Source organism: Crinia signifera, chromosome 1 (assembly GCF_055691185.1).
Source record: "Crinia signifera chromosome 1, ASM5569118v1, whole genome shotgun sequence".
Taxonomy (NCBI): Eukaryota; Metazoa; Chordata; class Amphibia; order Anura; family Myobatrachidae; genus Crinia; species Crinia signifera.
In genome coordinates, this window is record NC_139217.1 from 326,937,668 (window position 1) to 326,957,387 (window position 19,720).

General features: G+C 43.8%; 1 protein-coding gene across 5 annotated transcripts in view; it reads right to left on the reverse strand.

The window, feature by feature from the left end:
• ACIN1 (apoptotic chromatin condensation inducer 1) overlaps nt 1–19,720 on the reverse strand; it is a 77,726-nt gene that overhangs the window by 55,893 nt on the left and 2,113 nt on the right. For all 5 annotated transcript variants that reach the window (XM_083189141.1, XM_083189151.1, XM_083189135.1 and 2 more), the window contains exons 2-3: nt 2,268–2,333; nt 886–997 (exon numbers count right to left, since the gene is read on the reverse strand). In XM_083189141.1, coding sequence (XP_083045267.1) covers nt 886–997; nt 2,268–2,333 — 178 coding nt within the window. The remainder of the gene's footprint in view (nt 1–885; nt 998–2,267; nt 2,334–19,720) is intronic.

A 19,720-nucleotide genomic window follows, 5' to 3' on the forward strand; every position in this document is an offset into this window, starting at 1 on the left:
ACCTCTTAATTCGGTTAAAAAAAAATTCTGAGGAGAACATGGGAATAAACCGAATCTCCATAATTACTAGCTAACATAAGGCTGTGAAATATGGCACATAAAGGGGAGCGTTAACTTAAAGAATCATTAAGCTTTAATATTTTATGTTATAAATAAGCAATGCAACCAAAAAGTGTTCACTGGTTACCAGACATTCCAATTTAGCTCATTTAAAAAGTGAAATATTACCTTGCCACCCACTACTGACATTTGAAGCCCATACCACAATAGCACAGTGTCCAGTTGGGACCAGGTCATAAAGCAATGACATGCCTGCAGGTAAATCACTGGTCCTAACCACACAAATATATAGGCTACTCTCTCATACCATGGCATCCTGCCCCTGAATATTGCCAGTGTGTGTGGCAGGTATACACATTCCAGGTATTTAGTGCATATCATATAGCTTTGTAATGAACAGCCTTTCATGGTGACTAATTCCTCTTTACCACTGCAAGCGCCATCACAATCTAGTGTCAGATGACAAGAAATTTGTGTTCATAGGACCCATGTAGATCCGGATGTCAGATGTATTAGATAATGCGACTCACCAAGTGCCAACATATTGAAACTTCTCTGAAAATGCTGGAAGCACACAGGTCAGTGCAATGCAGTTCACATACTCCCCAGAGCATTACACTGGTTGGTAATTAATGCACGCATCTCCTCTGCACAGGACTAATCAAGGAATTTTGTATGTGTGGTATTCTGGGCACTTTCCTCACATCTGCACCCAAATTGGAGCAGGGTGCATGTTAAGTCCTAATATGCCTTAAACATGGTTGTCTCTAGGTACGTAGCTGCAAATTTCTATTCTGTCCATTTCACAGTATTAGCAGATGATACCTTCAGTCTCTTGTGCCTCTCGTGCTTCCCGCTGTAGTCGCTGCCGTAGCAGCTCCTGCTGTTTCTCCAGGTACTGCTTTATAAAGCTGTTCTGACCCATTTCCTCTCCCATCTGCAGAGCAAAACGAGAAGATTACTCCAAACATTTCTTGGACCAGACTAGATTATGGCAGTTAATGGCCAGGAAACAAAGAAAAGCATTTGTATATACAGTATGAAGAATGCATTGGAAACAGGTTGAGGTATATTTGTGGTTTCCTGCTGATTTATTCACCTTTACCTTTTGTTTCATAGAAACATAGGGCCAAATGTAATAGGCAGGTTTTGATGGATAAATAGATATACCCAAATCAATCGTAGAAGCGCTGCTAAATCAGTACCAAATAACTGGAATACATTTCCTCGTGAATAATTTATTATAAATTCATGAATAAACAGTCATTGCCCTTATGTGGGTTTGTCTTTAAATGTAACAGGGTGTGAGAATCAGAAAGTTAGAGTTTCCCATTTTTTTGAAGCGCCAATCAATTACATGACAAAAATAACCAGTTTTTTCCAGTGTAAATCATTGTCACTTGGGAAAAGTGGAAAAAAAATAGGAATCTTCTCCCAGAAGCGTTCACTTGCTGATTACATTTGGCCCATATAATGGCAAAGAACCACCACTTGGCCATAAAATCTGCCCCTATTTACCTTTTGCCGACCGCTTTAGTTCTTTGCAAGGGTATTCTTAGGTCTATCCTAAAATATGATCGATTTACAATCAGTTCTCCACAGCCATGTGATAGAAAAACAAATATTCCAGATGTTTCTGGCAACATACTATAACTAAACTTGATTCTAAGCATATCCAACTCTTTTCTTCTAGGACCATTTTTGTAAAATTTGACAACTTTAATGAAGACATAAACACCTAGCAATTGCCTTTATACCAGCAACATTCTCCGAAAGGACTAAAGATACCCGAGGCAGCTTAGGGGGGGTATTCAATCCAGGACTCGGACTGTCAGAATGTCCCGTTTTCGCCGGCTTCCGACAGTAATTCAACTGTTGGTGTTCAAAGAACCAAGAGTCGAGTGTTGGAGAGTCCTGAAATCGCCGAAAACGGACGCAAATTGGCAGAAAACAGGCTTGAATTCAACAATTCACAGACATTTTCAACAAAACAGATCAGACTTTAAAAAAAGTAGGATCTGACAGCCTTCAATGCTCTCTGTAACGGCAGCACTAAATAGGAGAGTGCCGATAGTTCCCAAAAGATTGAATACCCCCTAGCCTGGGCTGTAGAAGGCAGGTAGGAGTTGCTGGTAAACATCTTGGATAAAGTGACAAGTTGCTGAAGCGGACAAGATGAAAGCATATAGGATGCAAGCCATACAGACCTGCGAGTTGGGTTGGAAGCCGGTGTGTGGAGTAGAATGTTTCTGGAGGTTTTCCAACATCAGAGCCTGAGAAATTGAAAATTCAAAAGTTCATTAGAACATAGTACAATGCAAATACAAATCTGACAGTCTGGAAATTCTTGATGTAATCCATTATCAGAAATATGTCCCATTTACTAAATACCCTTCTGCTAACTCAATCAAAAATGTAAAATGATATAGTAAGTATGCAAAGGTTTGTGGATATTTTTTACTATTACAAAAAAGCAAGGAGGGAAACAGTAACCAATGGTTCTGTATAATTGAAGTTTTTTGCCAGCTTTAAAACCATCAAAATAGCTAAATACAAGACCACAAAATAACAGAAAAGCGCCACTTTCAAAATCATTACCCCAATTTATTTTTTAAAGGAAAATAAAACCTCAGAATTTTTCAATATGCTATTTATAGAAACTACTGGAAAAATAGGTGTCCGTATAGATGAATATGGGTTAGATGTAAAGTATGAACAAGTCTTTAACATTTAGGAAATATCGAGTCCCGCTTCTCCTGCCATAATGTGTATAAGCGGGCACCCGTATCGCCTTAATTTATTAAGAACCCGCTTGCCGATAAAGAAAGGCATTATGCTCTCAGTCCACGGCTCTTCTTATCAGCGTATTTGTGAGGACCACGCATGCACCTTAAAAAAAAAAAACCTCTCCCCCCAGCCAACTCTCTTTGTATAAGTGAGATCTTGCTATTATAACGAGATCTCGAGCGCAGCCCGGACCCAGCAGTAGGGATAGCCTTATCCCTGCTGTGAGAATAGGACAACTTTAGGCCGGGGCTAGCGAAGCGGCTTAACGAGCAATACATCGCTATGAGCCGTAAGTGGCAGGGGGTTTGAAGGGGACAGCTGTGCTGAGTCTTAAGCGGCGGGCTGGCCCTTGTGCACTATTAATACATTTCTAAAAAACGTTAATCAACAGATAACTGGCGTTAAATGCAGCATATGCACTTAATGCTGGTTAATACATCTACCCCTTATATCTCAAACTGCATACTTATTTATTTATCTAGCACACACAAATTCCACAGTGCTTTGCAGAGAATATTTGAATATTCACATCAGTCCCTGCCCCAGCGGAGCTCACAATCTATATTCCTTACTACATATACACGCAGACACATTCATTCTAGGGTTGTTATTTTGTTTTTCCTTGGGAGCCAATTGACCTACCAATATTTGGATTGTCAGAGGAAACCAGAGTACCCGAAGGAAACCCACGCAAGCATGGGGAGAATATACAAACTCTGCACAGTTAGGGCTATGGTGGGAATCAAACCCATGACCTCAGTGCTGTGGGGCAGTAATGCTTACCATTTGCCCAATTGTCCGTGCTGCCCTTTGCCCAACTTGAAAAAAAAAAAAAGCTGAAGCTGCTGCTTCACACTTGCCTACATTGATTTATTACAAAGAGGAGAAACGGGGATGGGACCAAGCCAATTGTGCCATTAAACCCCCAGCGGGAAAACTGTCATGTCTGGCTAAAATTTGAATGAGGGCAGGACTACAATGATGCAATTGGGATATAATCACATCGCTAAGCCACGCCCCCTCCATTGGGAATGCAGAGATACTGTAGTTACCTCTGCATTCTGAATGTGGGAGGGGTGCCTACTCTTTTGGGGACAACCCCAAAAAATTGGCATCTCCCGCAAGTACCGGGTGAGTAGGCAAGTATGTGCTGCATCATATTATTATCATCATCATCATCATCATCATCATCATCAGTTTCTTACATAGCGCACACAGATTCCGCAGCGCTTTCCAGAGTATAGTTGAACATTCACATCAGTCCCTGCCCCAGTGGAGCTTATAATCTATATTCCCTACCACACATATATACACACACACACACACACACACAGACAGTCTAGGGTTAATTATTATTTTTTTGTTGGGAGCCAATTAGCCTACTAGTATATTTTTTGGATTGTGGGAGGAAACTGGAGTACCCGGAGGAAACCCACGCAAGTACGGGGAGAATATACAAACTCTGCACAGTTAGAGCCATCGTGGGGATCGAACCCATGACCTTAGCGCTGTGAGGCAGTAATGCTAACCATTACACCATCTGTAGCAGGTCATATACAGATTCAGAGACACTCGCACACAGATATAAGTGTTACATAGAAAATTACTCAGCACAGTCTCAATGTGTGTTGCAATCACATTGTCAACAAAAAAGATGCCTGGCGCTAGCAGTTTCATAAAGTACCTACCCCGTCAAGAGAGGCTGTTTGACGCGATTGCAGCAATGATGTATGAGAACATTGTTGTAATGCCGAGAAAGGGGGGCACACGTCTATTTTAAAATTCTATTAAAAAAACCCACATCATGTAAAGTCTAGAGCAGGGGTATTCATCAAGCAGTCTGCAACTGATGTGGATCTACACATCCGAGAAAGCGTCATCAGATTACCATGACCGAATGCAAAACTGTGGCAGGGTATAGGGAGCCTCATCTTTAATCTATTGTCATGTAATTATGAACGCATGTTTACAGGGAAAAATGCATGCATGCCTGGGAAAGACATTATTTTGTAAGTCAGAGAAACGTGCAGATAATGGGTCGTATTCATTGCCGCGGCCAGCGAGGGGGTTAAACAGTGATGATCACAGAAAACCAGGGATCCTCGCCATTTTACCCCCACGCCCTATTCAACGTTCCGGGGGAATCCTTGCAGTCACAGGATGGCGAGGATTCCCCAAAACAGCGAGACCCACGGCTAATGGCTAATGCAGCGAACCTGCTGTATTTAGCCGCGAGTCTCGCTGCTTCTGCAGCCGCATATGCAGATTCCCCCTCGCTCAAAAAACGGAGCGAGGTAGAATTGGCGCATGAGGGGGCTGGGTTGAATACTGACAGGGAGAGCGGTGACAGTGAGCAGGAAGCCCTGCTCACTTTCACTGCATTGAATAGATCCCAATGAATGCTATAATTGCCGCTGATGATCATTGGTGCGGTCTTCATCACTTACATTGTACTCTTGTGAGTTTATACTTTAAAAAAAATAAAAAATTGTATGTGGTTTATGCTCTATTAAAGACTCCAGATGCAATACACCTGAAGTACACCCATCAGATGCACTCCTGATGGCTTCATCTCAGATAGATCTTTGGTGCTGCACCAAGGCTCTATCGATCAGACAAAATTGAAGCAGGGCCACGCATGGGATCAGAGGGAGCTCTGATTTAGCCTGTTGTTTCAGATCGGTTGCTCAGAACCATCTGAATCTGAAGAAAACAGGCCAAATAGGACACCTAAAGATATATCTGCATATGAAAAAACAACAAGAGAATTGTGTGATGTGGCTAGATACTATGTGTGTACATTTAAGATATCTATTGTGTCTGGACTGCAGCCTCACCTACAACAGAGGAGCTGACACTCAAATAGAAATATGCACGGCAAATGTATCAGGTAGTGGTTCTACCTACATGCTGCACAAGCAGTCGTGATTGAGGTCAAAACTGGGTGAGTACTTGCATACACCTGCCCAGTTATGCGGTCACCACTGGCTTGTGCTGAAGGTGTACGGGTGACTCGTAAAATGCGCCAATATATCTGAAGATCTCACACAGCTGATGTAATAGGTGAACTAGATGAGGTTCAATGTGGATAAATGCAAGGTTATGCACCTTGGGATACATAACCAGTGTGCTAGTTATAACCTAAGCGGGGATGAATTGGGTAATTCAATACTCGAAAAGGATCTAGGAGTCCAAATAGACAACAAACTAGGGTTTAGTGCTCAATGTCATATAGCAACAAAAAAGGCCAACAAAACTCTAGCATGTATTAAAAGGGGCATGGAAACTAGGGACTCAAAAGTAATTATGCCTCTGTACAATTCATTGGTTAGACCGCACCTTGAATACGGAGTACAATTCTGGGCCCCGCACTATAAAAAGGACATCATAGAAATAGAAAATATCCAGAGCAACAAAGCTTATTAGGGGAATGGAGAATTTAAGCTACGAGAAGATTAAGCAATCTGGGACTATTTACACTAGAGAAGAGACGTTTAAGGGGGGGATATGCTCAACATGTATAAATACATTAGTGGCCAATATAAGGAACTGTCAAACACCCTTTTTTCTGCTAGAAAGGAATCTAGGACGCGAGGGCACGAGATTAGAAGAAAAAAGATTTTGTTCATCTAGAAGAAAAAAAAAATTTCTTTACACAGTCAGAGCAGTCAAACTTTGGAACGCTCTTCCCGGAGAAGTGGTGTGGGCAGACACTATAAATACGTTTAAAATAAGGTTGGACAAACATTTGTTAAAAACATCCACGGGTATGAAAAAGTAACATAATCTGTCTTTAAAATATCAGAACATACTATACAACAAGGGATAAGCTACTATAAACATAGGTTGAACTAGATGGACGCAAGTCTTTATTCAGCCTCACCTACTATGGGCCTCATTCTAGTTCACTGACAAAATCCTTCTTAGATGGACAAAACCATGTGCACTGCAGGTGGGGGAGATGTAACATGTGCAAAGAGAATTAGATTTGGGTGGGGTTTTACTTCAAAGTGAGATCTATATTGCAGTGTACAAATAAAGCAGCCAGTATTTACCCTGCACAGAAACAAAATAACTCTCCCAAATCTAATTCTCTCTGCACATTTTACATCTGCCCCCCTGCAGTGCACATGGTTTTGTCCATCTAAGAAGGATTTTGTCAGAAAGAGTGAACTAGAATAAAGCCCTATGTAACTAGGTCATTCACAGACATACTACACATGGGCCGATGGACCAACCATATATCGGCCAGTCAATTGTATTGTATTGGTTGATATGTTGGCCAGTGCGCACTTCCCAACATGCTTCGGAGGATCAGGTCTGCTGCACATTCTCACAAAAAGGGGTGTTGTTTCATGGAAATGGTCGCTTTGCGCATAGCATCTATTCACTGCTGTGACAGTGGGTCTCCCGAGTGCAGCACTGAGCCCGAAGCATGGCGAGTGAAGCGAGCCACGCGAGGGGATGCAGTACACTTAGGCGGTGTCCATGCCGACACAGACACCAAAGAAAAATGAAAAAAAGCATTTCGACCTTTTCCAAGTTGACCTTTGGACACGTTCGACCATATCACTGTAGACCAGGCATGTCCAAACTATGGCCCTCTAGCTGTTGTAAAACTACACATCCCAGCATGCCTTGCTATAGTTTTAGCAGTCCCTATGAGCAAAACTGTGGCAATGCATGATGGGACTTGCAGTTTCACAACAGCTGGAGGGCCATAGTTTGGACATGCCTGCTGTAGACCTAGACATTGTAGATCTAAAATACCATACCCTTCATATTCCACCCCCCAGATCCCCCGTAAACCAGTAATAACCACATACCAGAATACAAGAACAGTTCCCCATATAATTTTTAGTATCTCTAGACATGGTCACGTGGCTGACAGACAGAGTTCATGTTCCTTACTGCTACTAGCGCCCAAAGGGGTTCTCCATCCATCAGCTCTACTTTATAAACTTGCTGTTGTCTCTGGGTTTTTTCTCCATCAGAATTAAGTTGTCTCTTTACTCCTTTCCCTCTTCAGGGCCACCCGCTTTCTCTACTCCTCCTCCTCCATCTCCCCCTCTTATGCCCCGTATGGTTCCATGTGGTCTATTTTTCTATTCGATTTTGCTTCTGTAAGCAAAATCAAATCAAATGCATTTGATCCTGATGCACGGGCCCTAAATCGAATAGAAAAATAGACTGTGCAGGCAAGACTATATTAGTACATATCTGTACTCTATAGTCCAAATCGAATGCGTTTGCCTTGCTGTGCGATTCGATCACCGGGTGTACATGCCGTTACTTCATCTCTCACCTATCGCTCCCCTATTTCCTCCTCTAATTTTCCTTTCTTTCTTTCTTCCCGCTCTATATCTCCTTTTTTGTCTTGTCACCCCTCCGGTCTTGCTCCTTTCTCCTGCTCCTTGCTCTTCTCTCCATGCTGGCTATCTTTTTTTTTTTGTTCTGAGATCAATATTTCTTCCACTGGGTTCATCTTCAGTTCTTTCATTTACTGTCACACCAAGACACTGACTGCAGTATGAGAGTCACTGCATTGGCCTATATGCATGTACATAGCAGGCCTAACATGCACATGCCTGGTTTGTGCATTGCAAACTTTATGGAGGGCTAGTGTGATCATCTATTTGTTTAAAGGGAAGCTGTTAAAAAGTTGTTAAGTCCAGTATGCATTCATGTGCACCAACATGACATTTTTTTTTTTTTTTTTTTTATCAGCAATTTACTTTATTACATAGCATGACATTTTTTCTTTTCGTTTACTAGAGTACAAGTTTAGGACAGCCTTGTGTTTTTCTCTGTGTATGTGACCATGTGCATCCTTGTGTGCCTACTTCTTTTCTTCTATAGAGAAAAACAGTTCTGATTGTGGATACGTTTTTGATGTTATTGGTTGATCTTTCAGTAATGCCTGTTTTCATAATAAGATTATATGTGATGAGTATGTTTGTGAAATAACAGATATGTTTGAGGACATGTAGATCTCTGCTAAGCTGTCACATCAACAGGAGAGAGGTGTCAGAGTTCTTACCAACAGGATGACAATTTTTATCAGCATTCAATTTCATTATACGAGTAGAGGTGTCTGGGTGTCCCTTTGCTCTTCTTCCCCTCTCAGCTGTAATTGCAAACAATTGTCTGCTATAGGTTGCAGGCAAGTTTGGCTAATGTTGCACTACCACATATTGAGTTATTCTCCTAGACATACCAATATATAATTTTATTTTTTCAGTTTCAAATTACATGGATGAAGGAAATGGGCTGACGATAGTGGCAATGTAAACACAATCTTTAATTATGGTGAATACATTTGTGAATCTTTAATTCACAAATGTAGCTGCTGGATAACTCAAGAAACACACAAAGTAACTAGTAAGCCTGCTCAAAGCAAATGCTTCGAAAGCTAGTCTGCTGCCTTGTGATTTTCCCTCTCACACATGCACAGAGTCACAGATGTAGTTTCACTCGCTACAACAGATGGCAGTGTTTCAGAGACACACACACATATTTGGCCTGAAATGAATGTCAAATTTAATATGACATAAGGTACTTGTGTATTACCTGGTCGCCCGATTTAATGTAAATCGCATACGATATATTGACCGATTTTCGGCCGATTCGATCCACGATGCGATTTAGCGGCCGATTTGCATCCGATTTTTGGCCATTTCCAGCCGATTTGCATGCTTTTCCATCCTTGCACACCCCCAGGTACTTGTTTCGGTACTTGTTTTCTAGCACGGCGCCCGTCAGGTCCCATCGCATACCTTAACTTGGAAGGTATGCGATGGGACCCGATTTTCGAGCTTTAGACGTTTTTAATACAAATTAAAAAAATCGGTCGCATTGCATGCCATTTTAATGGCATGCGATGCGACGCAACCGACCCAATTTTTACATTGGACCCAATGTAAAAATGGTCCCTGAGACCCGATTTAAATTGGACCAAATGTTAAATGCCCCCCAGACACGATTTTTAACTGTAAACCCACCCTGATGGTTAATTATTATGTCAAATGCCCCCCCATTGTTAACGCAACGTGAACCCGAAGCGTGGCGAGCGGCGGCACGCGTCCTCTGACCTTTTCATACCCCCACTATCCACGTCGGCGTGGAGTTGATCTTATATAGTGTGGAGAGCCCGAAGCGTGGCGAGCCCCGCGAGGGGACGCGTAATCCATGTGAAGTAATGCGCGTCCCCTCCTAGCACGGCGCCCATCGCATACCATGGCATAACATATGCCATGGTATGTGATGCGATTTCGGGAAAATGCCCCCGATTGTGCAATTAAATATCGCATAGCATCGCATGCCAGCAAGTGGCATGTGATGCGATGCAATTTTATTTTTAATTGTACAAGCTCGCTGATGGGTGCATAGAATGTTAAATGCACCCCCATTGTCAACGCCACCCCCACTATCAATGCGAACCCAAAGCATGTCGAGCGCAGCGAGCCCGCGAGGGGCAGCGGTACGCGTCCTCTGACCCTTTCATACCCCCAATATCCATGACGGCGTGGAGATGATTATAGATAGTGTGGCGAGCGCAGCGAGATACCGAGCCCCGCGAGGGGCCACAGATTACTTTACATGTATTCCGCGACCCCTCGCGGGGCTCGCCACACTATCTAAAATCAACTCCACGCCGACGTGGATAGTGGGGGTATGAAAAGTTCGGATGACGCGTACCGCTCGCGGGCTCGCCACATTTTGGGAACGTTTTACACGTGAGTTCACCATGCTTTATAAAATCAACTCCACGCCGACGTGGATAGGGGGGTATGAACAGGTCCGGAGGATGCGCACCGCATCCGCTCGCCACACTTCGGGCTGACTTGGATAGTGTGGGTGCGCAAGGATGGAATAGCAAGGAAATCACGGAAAATCGGCTGCTAAATCGCATCGCAGATCAAATCGGCCGCTAAATCGTATGCGCCGTGATAATACACAAGTACCGAAATTTTTACATATGGCCCCTGAAGGATTTTTTTCCCCATACAAACAGCCCTTGTCACAAAAAAGGTTCCCCACCCCTGACCTAAAGTCATGGTTTACATTGCTGTGCAGGAATTAAGATGCTGTTAAAAAAAAAAACCTGCACCAGCTCAGTGATAGAATACTTATACGGAATACTATGCATATCCGAATACCTAATCTCAGGATTAGCAAGACACAGCTTCCGTTGCACTATTCATCTCAAGCTCTGCACCCTAACCGGGATACGGTCACTAGGTCTACAAGCACTTTCAGCATGGGGGAGCCCGAAGCCTGTCATAACTGCGTGCAGGTTCTTTAGCTATGGAGCTAAATCTGGCATGCTGGGAGATGGGCGGCAGAGAGCAGGGTTATCGCATGCACCATAATGATTTTATAAAACTCGGCGCACTGCACACCACAGCAGCAGCCAAGCCACTCCCCCCGGAATCTCTGTACTCGCGCTGAGAACAGTACAGGTCAGGGAGGTAGCTGGGAGGCACTGCTGCTCGGGCGGGATGGCCCTGCTGATGTTTATTCATAGACTTGACGGGTGTCACTTACTAAGTATAGGAATAGCGGCCGGGCAGCTCTTTCTGTCTACCAGCCGTCAGGTGTGCCAGCGATGTGCGGCTGAAGAGCTTTTACTTCTGCCCGGTAAGCAGACCACACCCCTCCAGCAGCCCAGCTTGTCTCTGCCTCCACCGTCTGTTACGCGCTAACGCAGCATACACAGTATAGAGCTGCCCGATCGGAGATGAGCCACCATGCACATGCCCCAAACCAATGCAAGTGCCCAGCCAGCCCAGGGGGGGGGGGGGGGGGGGAGAAGCGCGGCGGCCCGGTTTTAATGAGTTTTGGGCCGGCCCACCGGGAAAAAGCCCGGTTTCCCAGCGGGCCAATCTGCCCCTGCTCATAGGGGGTGTTCCAGTTGTTTCTGCTGCCTGTTGCAGTGTTTCACAACCAAAAGCAGCTATTCAATGGTTGTTGCTATAGGAAGCAATAATCCAAAGTGGCTAGTAAAAATCAGTTAAAAAGGTGAATTGTTTTTGGAAGCCCAAACTGCTGTGTGGCAGGCACTAACCTGGGTGTAAAGCGGCTAAACCCAGTTTATTTGGATAGGAGGGGGAATATTTACTAAGATAGGAGTTCTTTTTCAGACGGGTGCTAAATAAATAAGAAGATTCTGATTGGTTGCCCATAGCAACATCCCATGTGAAACAGAACTCCCATTTTAGTAAATTTCCCCCGACAAGGGCAGTTTTTTTTACATCGCCCCATTGGTATAGACATGCGATAGGTCACGATCAAGCAGCGCAAAAACAACTGAATCACAACTATCTCTTTAGCACAACAAACATAGACATAAGTGCTAAGTATGATCACATTTTTGCTTTGTGGAGTTATAAATGAAATCATAACTGTATATGTGCTTAAAGTTTTAACATAGAAGATCAAGTACTATTCCAAAATGTATTTGCCAACTATGCAGACTACCGAAGCAGACAGACAATTGCTGTTTAAATATTGAACCTGGCCTTCACAAGGTTTGTGGTTCATCGAATACAAAATGTCCTTTGTTTAAGGTTGAAAAGACACAAACAACACTGCTATAAGGCAAATATTAGAAATCTGCTAAAAAATATTTAAATAACAGAATATAATCTGCTAGTATTATTTCCACTTCATAATAGAAACAGTTTGCTTAGACCATGGCATTTCTTTAAAAGGTGTTCATGTTTAAAGGTTGGCACACAGTTTAAATGTCCTGCTTGCCTGCCATGTCGGGTGCCATTCTTTCAGATAATGCATGGTCAGAGCAGCAGCAGATGAGGGCTGATTAGTAGGATGCAGTGACCTGACACTAGTGTGATTATGTAAGGGAGGACAGGGCTGCATGTGAGGAGGGACAATGTTAGGGGTTATTCAGACCTGATCACTGTTGTGCAAATTCACACAGTCGGCGATTATGGATTGACTGCACCTGCGTACCACACATGTGCAAGGCCAAACAACATCTTTTTTGAATGTTAGCTGTGGGCAAGTGGACTGACTAAGCCAGCATTTGTGGCTGTCTCCCGGCTGTTTTCTGGGAGTGCCAGGGAAAATGCAGGCATGCCCACGCGTTTTCGGTGAGGGTGTGCGACATCAGCTCTGGCCCAGATCAGCCTGTTTCTATCTCACTGGTAGAGCAGTTTCTGGGTTACGTACAGTCTGCACACAATGGGAAAATCATTTGATGATGAGTGGAGATGGGACGGATCAGCGGCTCTCTGATCACAGGGCTCTGCAATTTCCGAGAGCATCGATCAGATCTGAATAACCCCCAATAGAAGGCGAGGACAAGATCTCATAAATTAAGACAGACAGTGGAAATGAAAGGTTTCCCTAAAAGCACAGATGAGCGATGTGAGGCTCCTGCTACACTAAGGAAAGGAAAATAGCGGCATCAAACATATCCCAGCATGGAAAACATATACTAAAAATGTGTTTCCAAAGGAACTAAAGAAACATATGGGAACAGCATAGACAAATCATATATGCAAACCCATATAGAGCACCGCTAAAAAGTTCTGCCAATACTGGCTCAGAAAGGAGAGCATTTGGGGGGTATTCTAATTTAATCGGTCCCCCCCCCCCCCCCTGTGGTCACGCGGAGGACGGATTTGTTGCAGGGTGCGGGCACAGCGAACTACATGTTCACCATCCCATTCGCACATAGTAGTGCGGGCAAGGGGTACAGCCCATGGCAACACCCAGCGTTTCATGGACGTTCCCATGAAGACGCTGGGTGTTCCCATGCAAATCGCCCAGTGATGCGGGTGCCAGGGGCGGGCAGCTGACATCAGCTGCTTGCCCGCACAGGTCGCTCACATAGAGGTGTCTTAGATCTACGAGCGCTGGAAAAATCATTAGATGGTTGCAGACCATCGAATGATTTCTCCCCCGCACCCAAGGCTGCGAAAGGATGATTATGCAAATCATCCATTCGCAGCCTTGCAGGGAATCATGGCGTGGGACAGCAGGCGCCATTTAGTCCACACGTAACACTGCGAAATTAGCAGTGTTGCGTGTGGACCAGAATAAGGTCCTTGATGTCTATGCTGGGCCATAAATGACATTCAGACGGATGACAATAGAATACTATAGCCACATACGTTTCAACTAACCACAAGAGCCATACCAGTTTGACTGCAAAATGTTGGTGAATAGGAACACATGGTAAATTAATACAAAAACATGTAAATATGTTCTGAGAAAACAAAAGGAAAAATAAGCCATAGTCCATCAATCCTGTTATATATAAGCTACCACCTGTTTCTTTACAAAACCAAACTTTTTTTTTTCTCATAAAGCCAGTAACAATGGGCCTTATTCTGGTTGGTGTGGCTGGGCCGTACGCGTACGTTCCGGGGTTTTTAATGATCTGCGCATGCGTACCATCTCCAATGCGCAGGCGCGAACACTCCACAACGCTTACGGACGGGTCTCTCCGTGCGAAAAAACCTGTACGCGAGAGTACGGTCATTGGGGGCGGCATAGGGGCGTGTTGAGGGGAGCGGCCGAAATAATGATGGAAAATGGGCGTAAACATGGGCGTACACGGGGGTGTGCACCAAAAATGAACGGTGCTACTACCGCTCGATCGGCTAAAGCACCGTTCATTTCGGACACAAAACAGGCGGCCGCCACCTCAGACCACCCCTACAGATACCGCATGACAGCGGACGCCTGGGTTTGCTAATTTACGCTGATTACTACTCAAACACATACACCTGAATGTAATAAGCAATGCTGCAGTCTATTAAGTCCAAACCATTATTTCACTACCTGCAAGCCACACACAGCACTGAAACACCTTGGAAGCTTATCTTTCTATACTTCTCGACATTTAAAGGTTTGTTTAATTTAAGGAAAGAATCATTTTAAGACCTGCTTATATATGCTAAGGTAGGTATTTGTTAAACATTTATACACATTGACTACGTGTTTTCATATACTTTACACAGTAGCACACTCAATCTACACAAGTCGACTTGTGTCAACGTGTTCACTCTAATACAAACATATGTTTTGTATTTATGATACAAATACATAAACCACATCTAACAGCTACAAAGGATGTTTCAGCAATGTTTTCAGCCCATGCCCACTATTTTGCACACAATCGTTGTATAGTACCCAAAATACAGAACTGTACCACTTTCTGATCTGCTATGAATTTAATAAACAATAGAGACCCATCCGTGCACGGTGGCGTACGCTCAGATAGCCACAGAAGCCCTTCGACGTTGTTTCTGGCCGTACGTATGCGGCTGATTTGTGGGTGGACTTAACCTCACCAGCCGCGTACGGAGAGCGTACGCTAATATGGAACGTACGCACGTTTGGCCGCACCAACCAGAATAACCCCCAATGTGTTTTGTTTCATTTGTACAATTAAAATATTTCTGGGTAAATATATAGGACTTAAAAATCTGGTACAAAGTCACATTGAAAAGATCACCATTTGCTGCTGTATCCATCTCTTATAATCCACTGGTGTCTAATGGGGCCTACACATGTAGCAATGAGCGTTCTAAGCGATGCTAGATTGCTCAACACACAGTGCTGCACAACAATGTGCCACTGAGCAATCTGCCAGTGCTAGCATTCTCCATGAGAGTGGGGTGGCACATTGCTATGCCCTTACACATAAAGAGATGTAGGGGCATTTTCTAACCGATCTAGTGAGATCACTTAGAAAATACCCCTTAATCGCTAAGTCTGTTGGCCCCATTAGACAACCGATCTATAAATATGCATGTACAAGAAGTCAGCTAATACAATACAATATTTAGGGCACGGTTTTCAGCAGGGGTTCTCAAACCATTTTGTTCTCAGAGCCCATAAAACAATCAAAACATTTTGTACAGGACACCAGCAAGTTACCCCATAAGGAAGGTAGTTTAGTAAGAGAATGTATGTACATCACACTTTCCCATGTTTGCATGTATAGGCCCATACACACTGCGCTGAAAGCAGCTCAAACCTGCTGTTTTGAGTCACCCAAAGCCGCCCAGTGTGTATGGCCCACACTCCCGCAACATAGCTGCTTTCAGGACGATGAGCTGCTTTCAGGACGGCTTTGCATAGCGCCCCGCTATGCAACGCCGCTCCCCCCCCTCCGTTGTCGCCGGGCAGGGGGAAAGCCGCTCAGTGTGTATGCACTGAGTGGCTTTCCCCGCAGTGATGAACGCTATCATCGCTGTCCATACACGCTGGGCATAGTCGCCCAGTGTGTATGGACCTTATGGATGAAAAAGCAAAATCTTTCTCCAATGGGCAAAACCATGCTGCACTGCAGGTGGGGCAGATGTAACATTTGCAGAAAGAGTTAGATCTTAAATTTAAATAGCAGTGTAAAAATAAAGCAGCCAGTATTTAACCTGCACAGAAACAAAATAACTCACCCAAACCTAAAGGTGCATACACACTGGGTGTTTTTTGCCCAGCATGTACGCACAGTGATGATCGCTGAAAATCTCTCAGACCATACACACTGAGCGATTTCCCCCCCTGCCCAGGACGCTATGGAAAGCTAAAACCAGCAGATGAACAGCGGCCGCACGCATCATAGCTCATCGTCTGCCCATTCACACTGGGTGGCTTCTGAGCTGAAAGCAGTTCAAACGACACACCTGAGCTGCTTTCAGCTCAAAATCGCCCAGTGTGTATGCGCGTTGACTCTCTCTGCACAAGTTACATTTGCCCCACCTGCAGTGCACATGGTTTTGCCCATTAAAGAAAAATTTTGCTTTTGAGTTTCTTACCGAATTACCCCCAATGGCAGCCACATGTGTAACCAGCAGAGCGCACATCTGCAGTACCATCACAGAGGCACTAAACAAATAAAGCGACCGCTACAGTGACAGGAAGGCAGTGGGTAATGGGGTGATAGAAGAGGGAGTCAGTGGGTGTTTACTTCATGAGTTTTCTCCTATTCCACCACAGTTTGAGAAATGCTGTTCTAGAGTCAAGGAGTTTGTCAATCATACCTATGGTCAGGATATGATAAAATATATTTGAGACACAGAGCTGAAAAGGAAGATGACCGAGAGAAATTCTTACAATTTGAGGACAATATAAAATATATCTATGTTTTCCTCTGTACTAAGTACACTTGGCACCTGTCCACCTTAATTCAATGTTTTTTTTTGGTTCATTATTATAAAACAGATTCTGTAGCTTTTCAAAAATATTTTAACAATAGTTGATATAATCAAAGAAAATCCCAAAACAAACCTTTCCATATGCATATGTTCAGCAATGGTCTGCTTTCACACTGCAAAATCTGCTTTGACCCACTTTTTGAAATGTTTCTTTAACCAGGTCAGAGCAAGTTTTACCCCTTTCACACTGCATGTTTTAAACGGTATATTACTGGTTAATTATCGTTTTTTTTTGTACCTGTCACATTGAACCCGTTGTGATAGGTACAAAAATTGTAATCCAGTAATATACCACCCATTCCCTGGTACCTGGCCCCCCGCCTGGTACTAGGCAGTGGATACCCCCGCTCCCCCGGTACTAGGCAGAATGTCTGAATCTCAGCCAATCAGCGCCCAGCCAGTCTCTTCAAATTCAGCAGCACTTCCAACCCCACTGCCCGGCAAAATAGCGCTACTTAGTTCCCAGCCGCGCACAGACCCTGCTGCTTGGATGCCGCTTCCCAGCCGCCGCTACTGGACCCCACTGCTGCACATAGGTGTGTGACAGCAGTGCTTCACCGCTGTCACCTACGGATCAGACCAACACATCGTGGGTGCTAAAAAGCACCCGCGATGTGCCGCTGATATGTCCGATCCGACAGATTGAACCTGCTGCAGGCTTAATTTGTAGGGTCTGACCCGATGCGTATGGTACCGCCCATCGGGTCGGATGAGGTGTCAAACACATATGATTTGGGCCAATTTCTCTGCTGGATCAGTCTGGATCTGGCAAAATTGTCCCAAATTGGGCAGGTGTATGGTACACCTTAAGGTCACCAACATTAAATGGCAAGTACATGATATAATACCATAGAATGTTATAAATAGAAACCTTTGCATTTTTTGGATCATCAATCCCTTAAGAAATCAGTAAAAGGCAAAATACACTATGCTGCAAGTATATTCAGTAACATTATACCCCTAAACACTCAAATAATCCATATTACATGTTGTTCATAACAAAGTCATCTTCAAAGCTTTCCCTCTCATCAACACTTTTCATTCATGTCCTTGACACCAATGTGCAACACTCAGTTATTACAAAGAAACACAAGTGTGAATGTTATGGTTGTTGCAAAATATTACCTTATTTAAAAGTACAAGTTAACATATTATAGTGTATTCACACTGGAGGATTTTTAACTTGCCCTTCTCTTTATCTTGACCCAGTACAAATAGAAAACACAAGGACCCTTATTCAGATCTGATTGCATTACAAATTTGTTTGGAAAATAAGCAAAACCATGTGCACTGCATATGTAACATGTGCAGAGAGTCAAATTTGGGTGATGTGTGTTGAAACTGAAATCTAAATTGCAGTGTAAAAATAATGCAGCCAGTATTTACCCTGCACAGAAACAAAATAACTCACACAAATCTAACTCTCTCTGCACGTTACATCTGCACCACCTGCAGTGCACATGGTTTTGCCTATTTTCCAAACAAATTTGTACTGCGATCAGATCTGAATAAGGGCCAAGGGGTGAAAATTAATAGGGTGAGAGAAAGTGAGAGATTTGGCAAGAAATCTCTAGTTTTATAAAGCGGTAATCATTTACACTACACCAGTTTCAATTTGCAGTGTAAATAATTGCTGCTTTAAAAAAACCTGGAGATTTCTTACCAAATCGCTCACTTTCCGATTCTCTCACCCTATTACATTTCACCCATGGTCTAAGAAACCCAAAGACTGATAGATTTTGAATCTCGCCCACCCAACTTTTACACAATATTGTTTGAATATGAATTTTGTGCTGCATCTTTTTGTTACAATTGCTACTATTGAAATGTACTCTCATTACATGAACAAAATGCTTGAAAACCATCACACGCAGCATCTCATTAAGTGAAAAATTCACACAAGGGACCAATTTGGATAATTATCCATGTACTTACATTTTATTTTATTGTGTTTGTCTAATTGGCAGTCATTTTAATTCCCAGTGTGTGACAATAACAAATTCAGCTCTTGCTTAAGATCATTGGGCTAGTCCTTGCCATACTGCTAATGTTTATTCTAGAACCCTGCACCTGTCAAAACCAATGCAGTTCCTCTTTCCAGTCTGGGGTGTCACTCTCTGCTTCTAGAACACACTGGTCTGTATCTTATACCCCTTTTCCACTAGACTAAATATCCCTGGTTTTTGCACGGGAGCACGCAAACACGGGACTTTAGGCAGGTGGAAACGCTCCCTGCAGAAATAACCCAGGTCACGAGACTCAGTATTTCTACCCAGGTAGCAAACCGGGTTGAACACGGGTTCAACCTGGGTCACTGTGTAGAGTAAACGGGTAATCGGGGTCGATGCGACCTGGGTCCCGTTCACTACAGTGCAAAAGCCAGCGCTGGGAGATGCTCTCATCTCCCAGCGCTTCCCCGATCCAACCTCCCGATGACATCACCCGCCCGGCATTATGCCGGGTGGGGACTCTAGTGTGAATGGGTTTGCAAGCCAGGTCGCACCCAGGCTGTAGCCGGGTACAAAATCCCAGGTGCGACCCGCCTTGCGGATGGAAAAGGGGTATTAGTGATAGCGATACAGACCAGAGTGTGCTACAAGAACCAGAGCAGAGAGCAACACTCCAGGCAGGAAAGAGGCTCTGCACAAGTTGTGACAGGCGCAGGGTCCTAGAAGGAA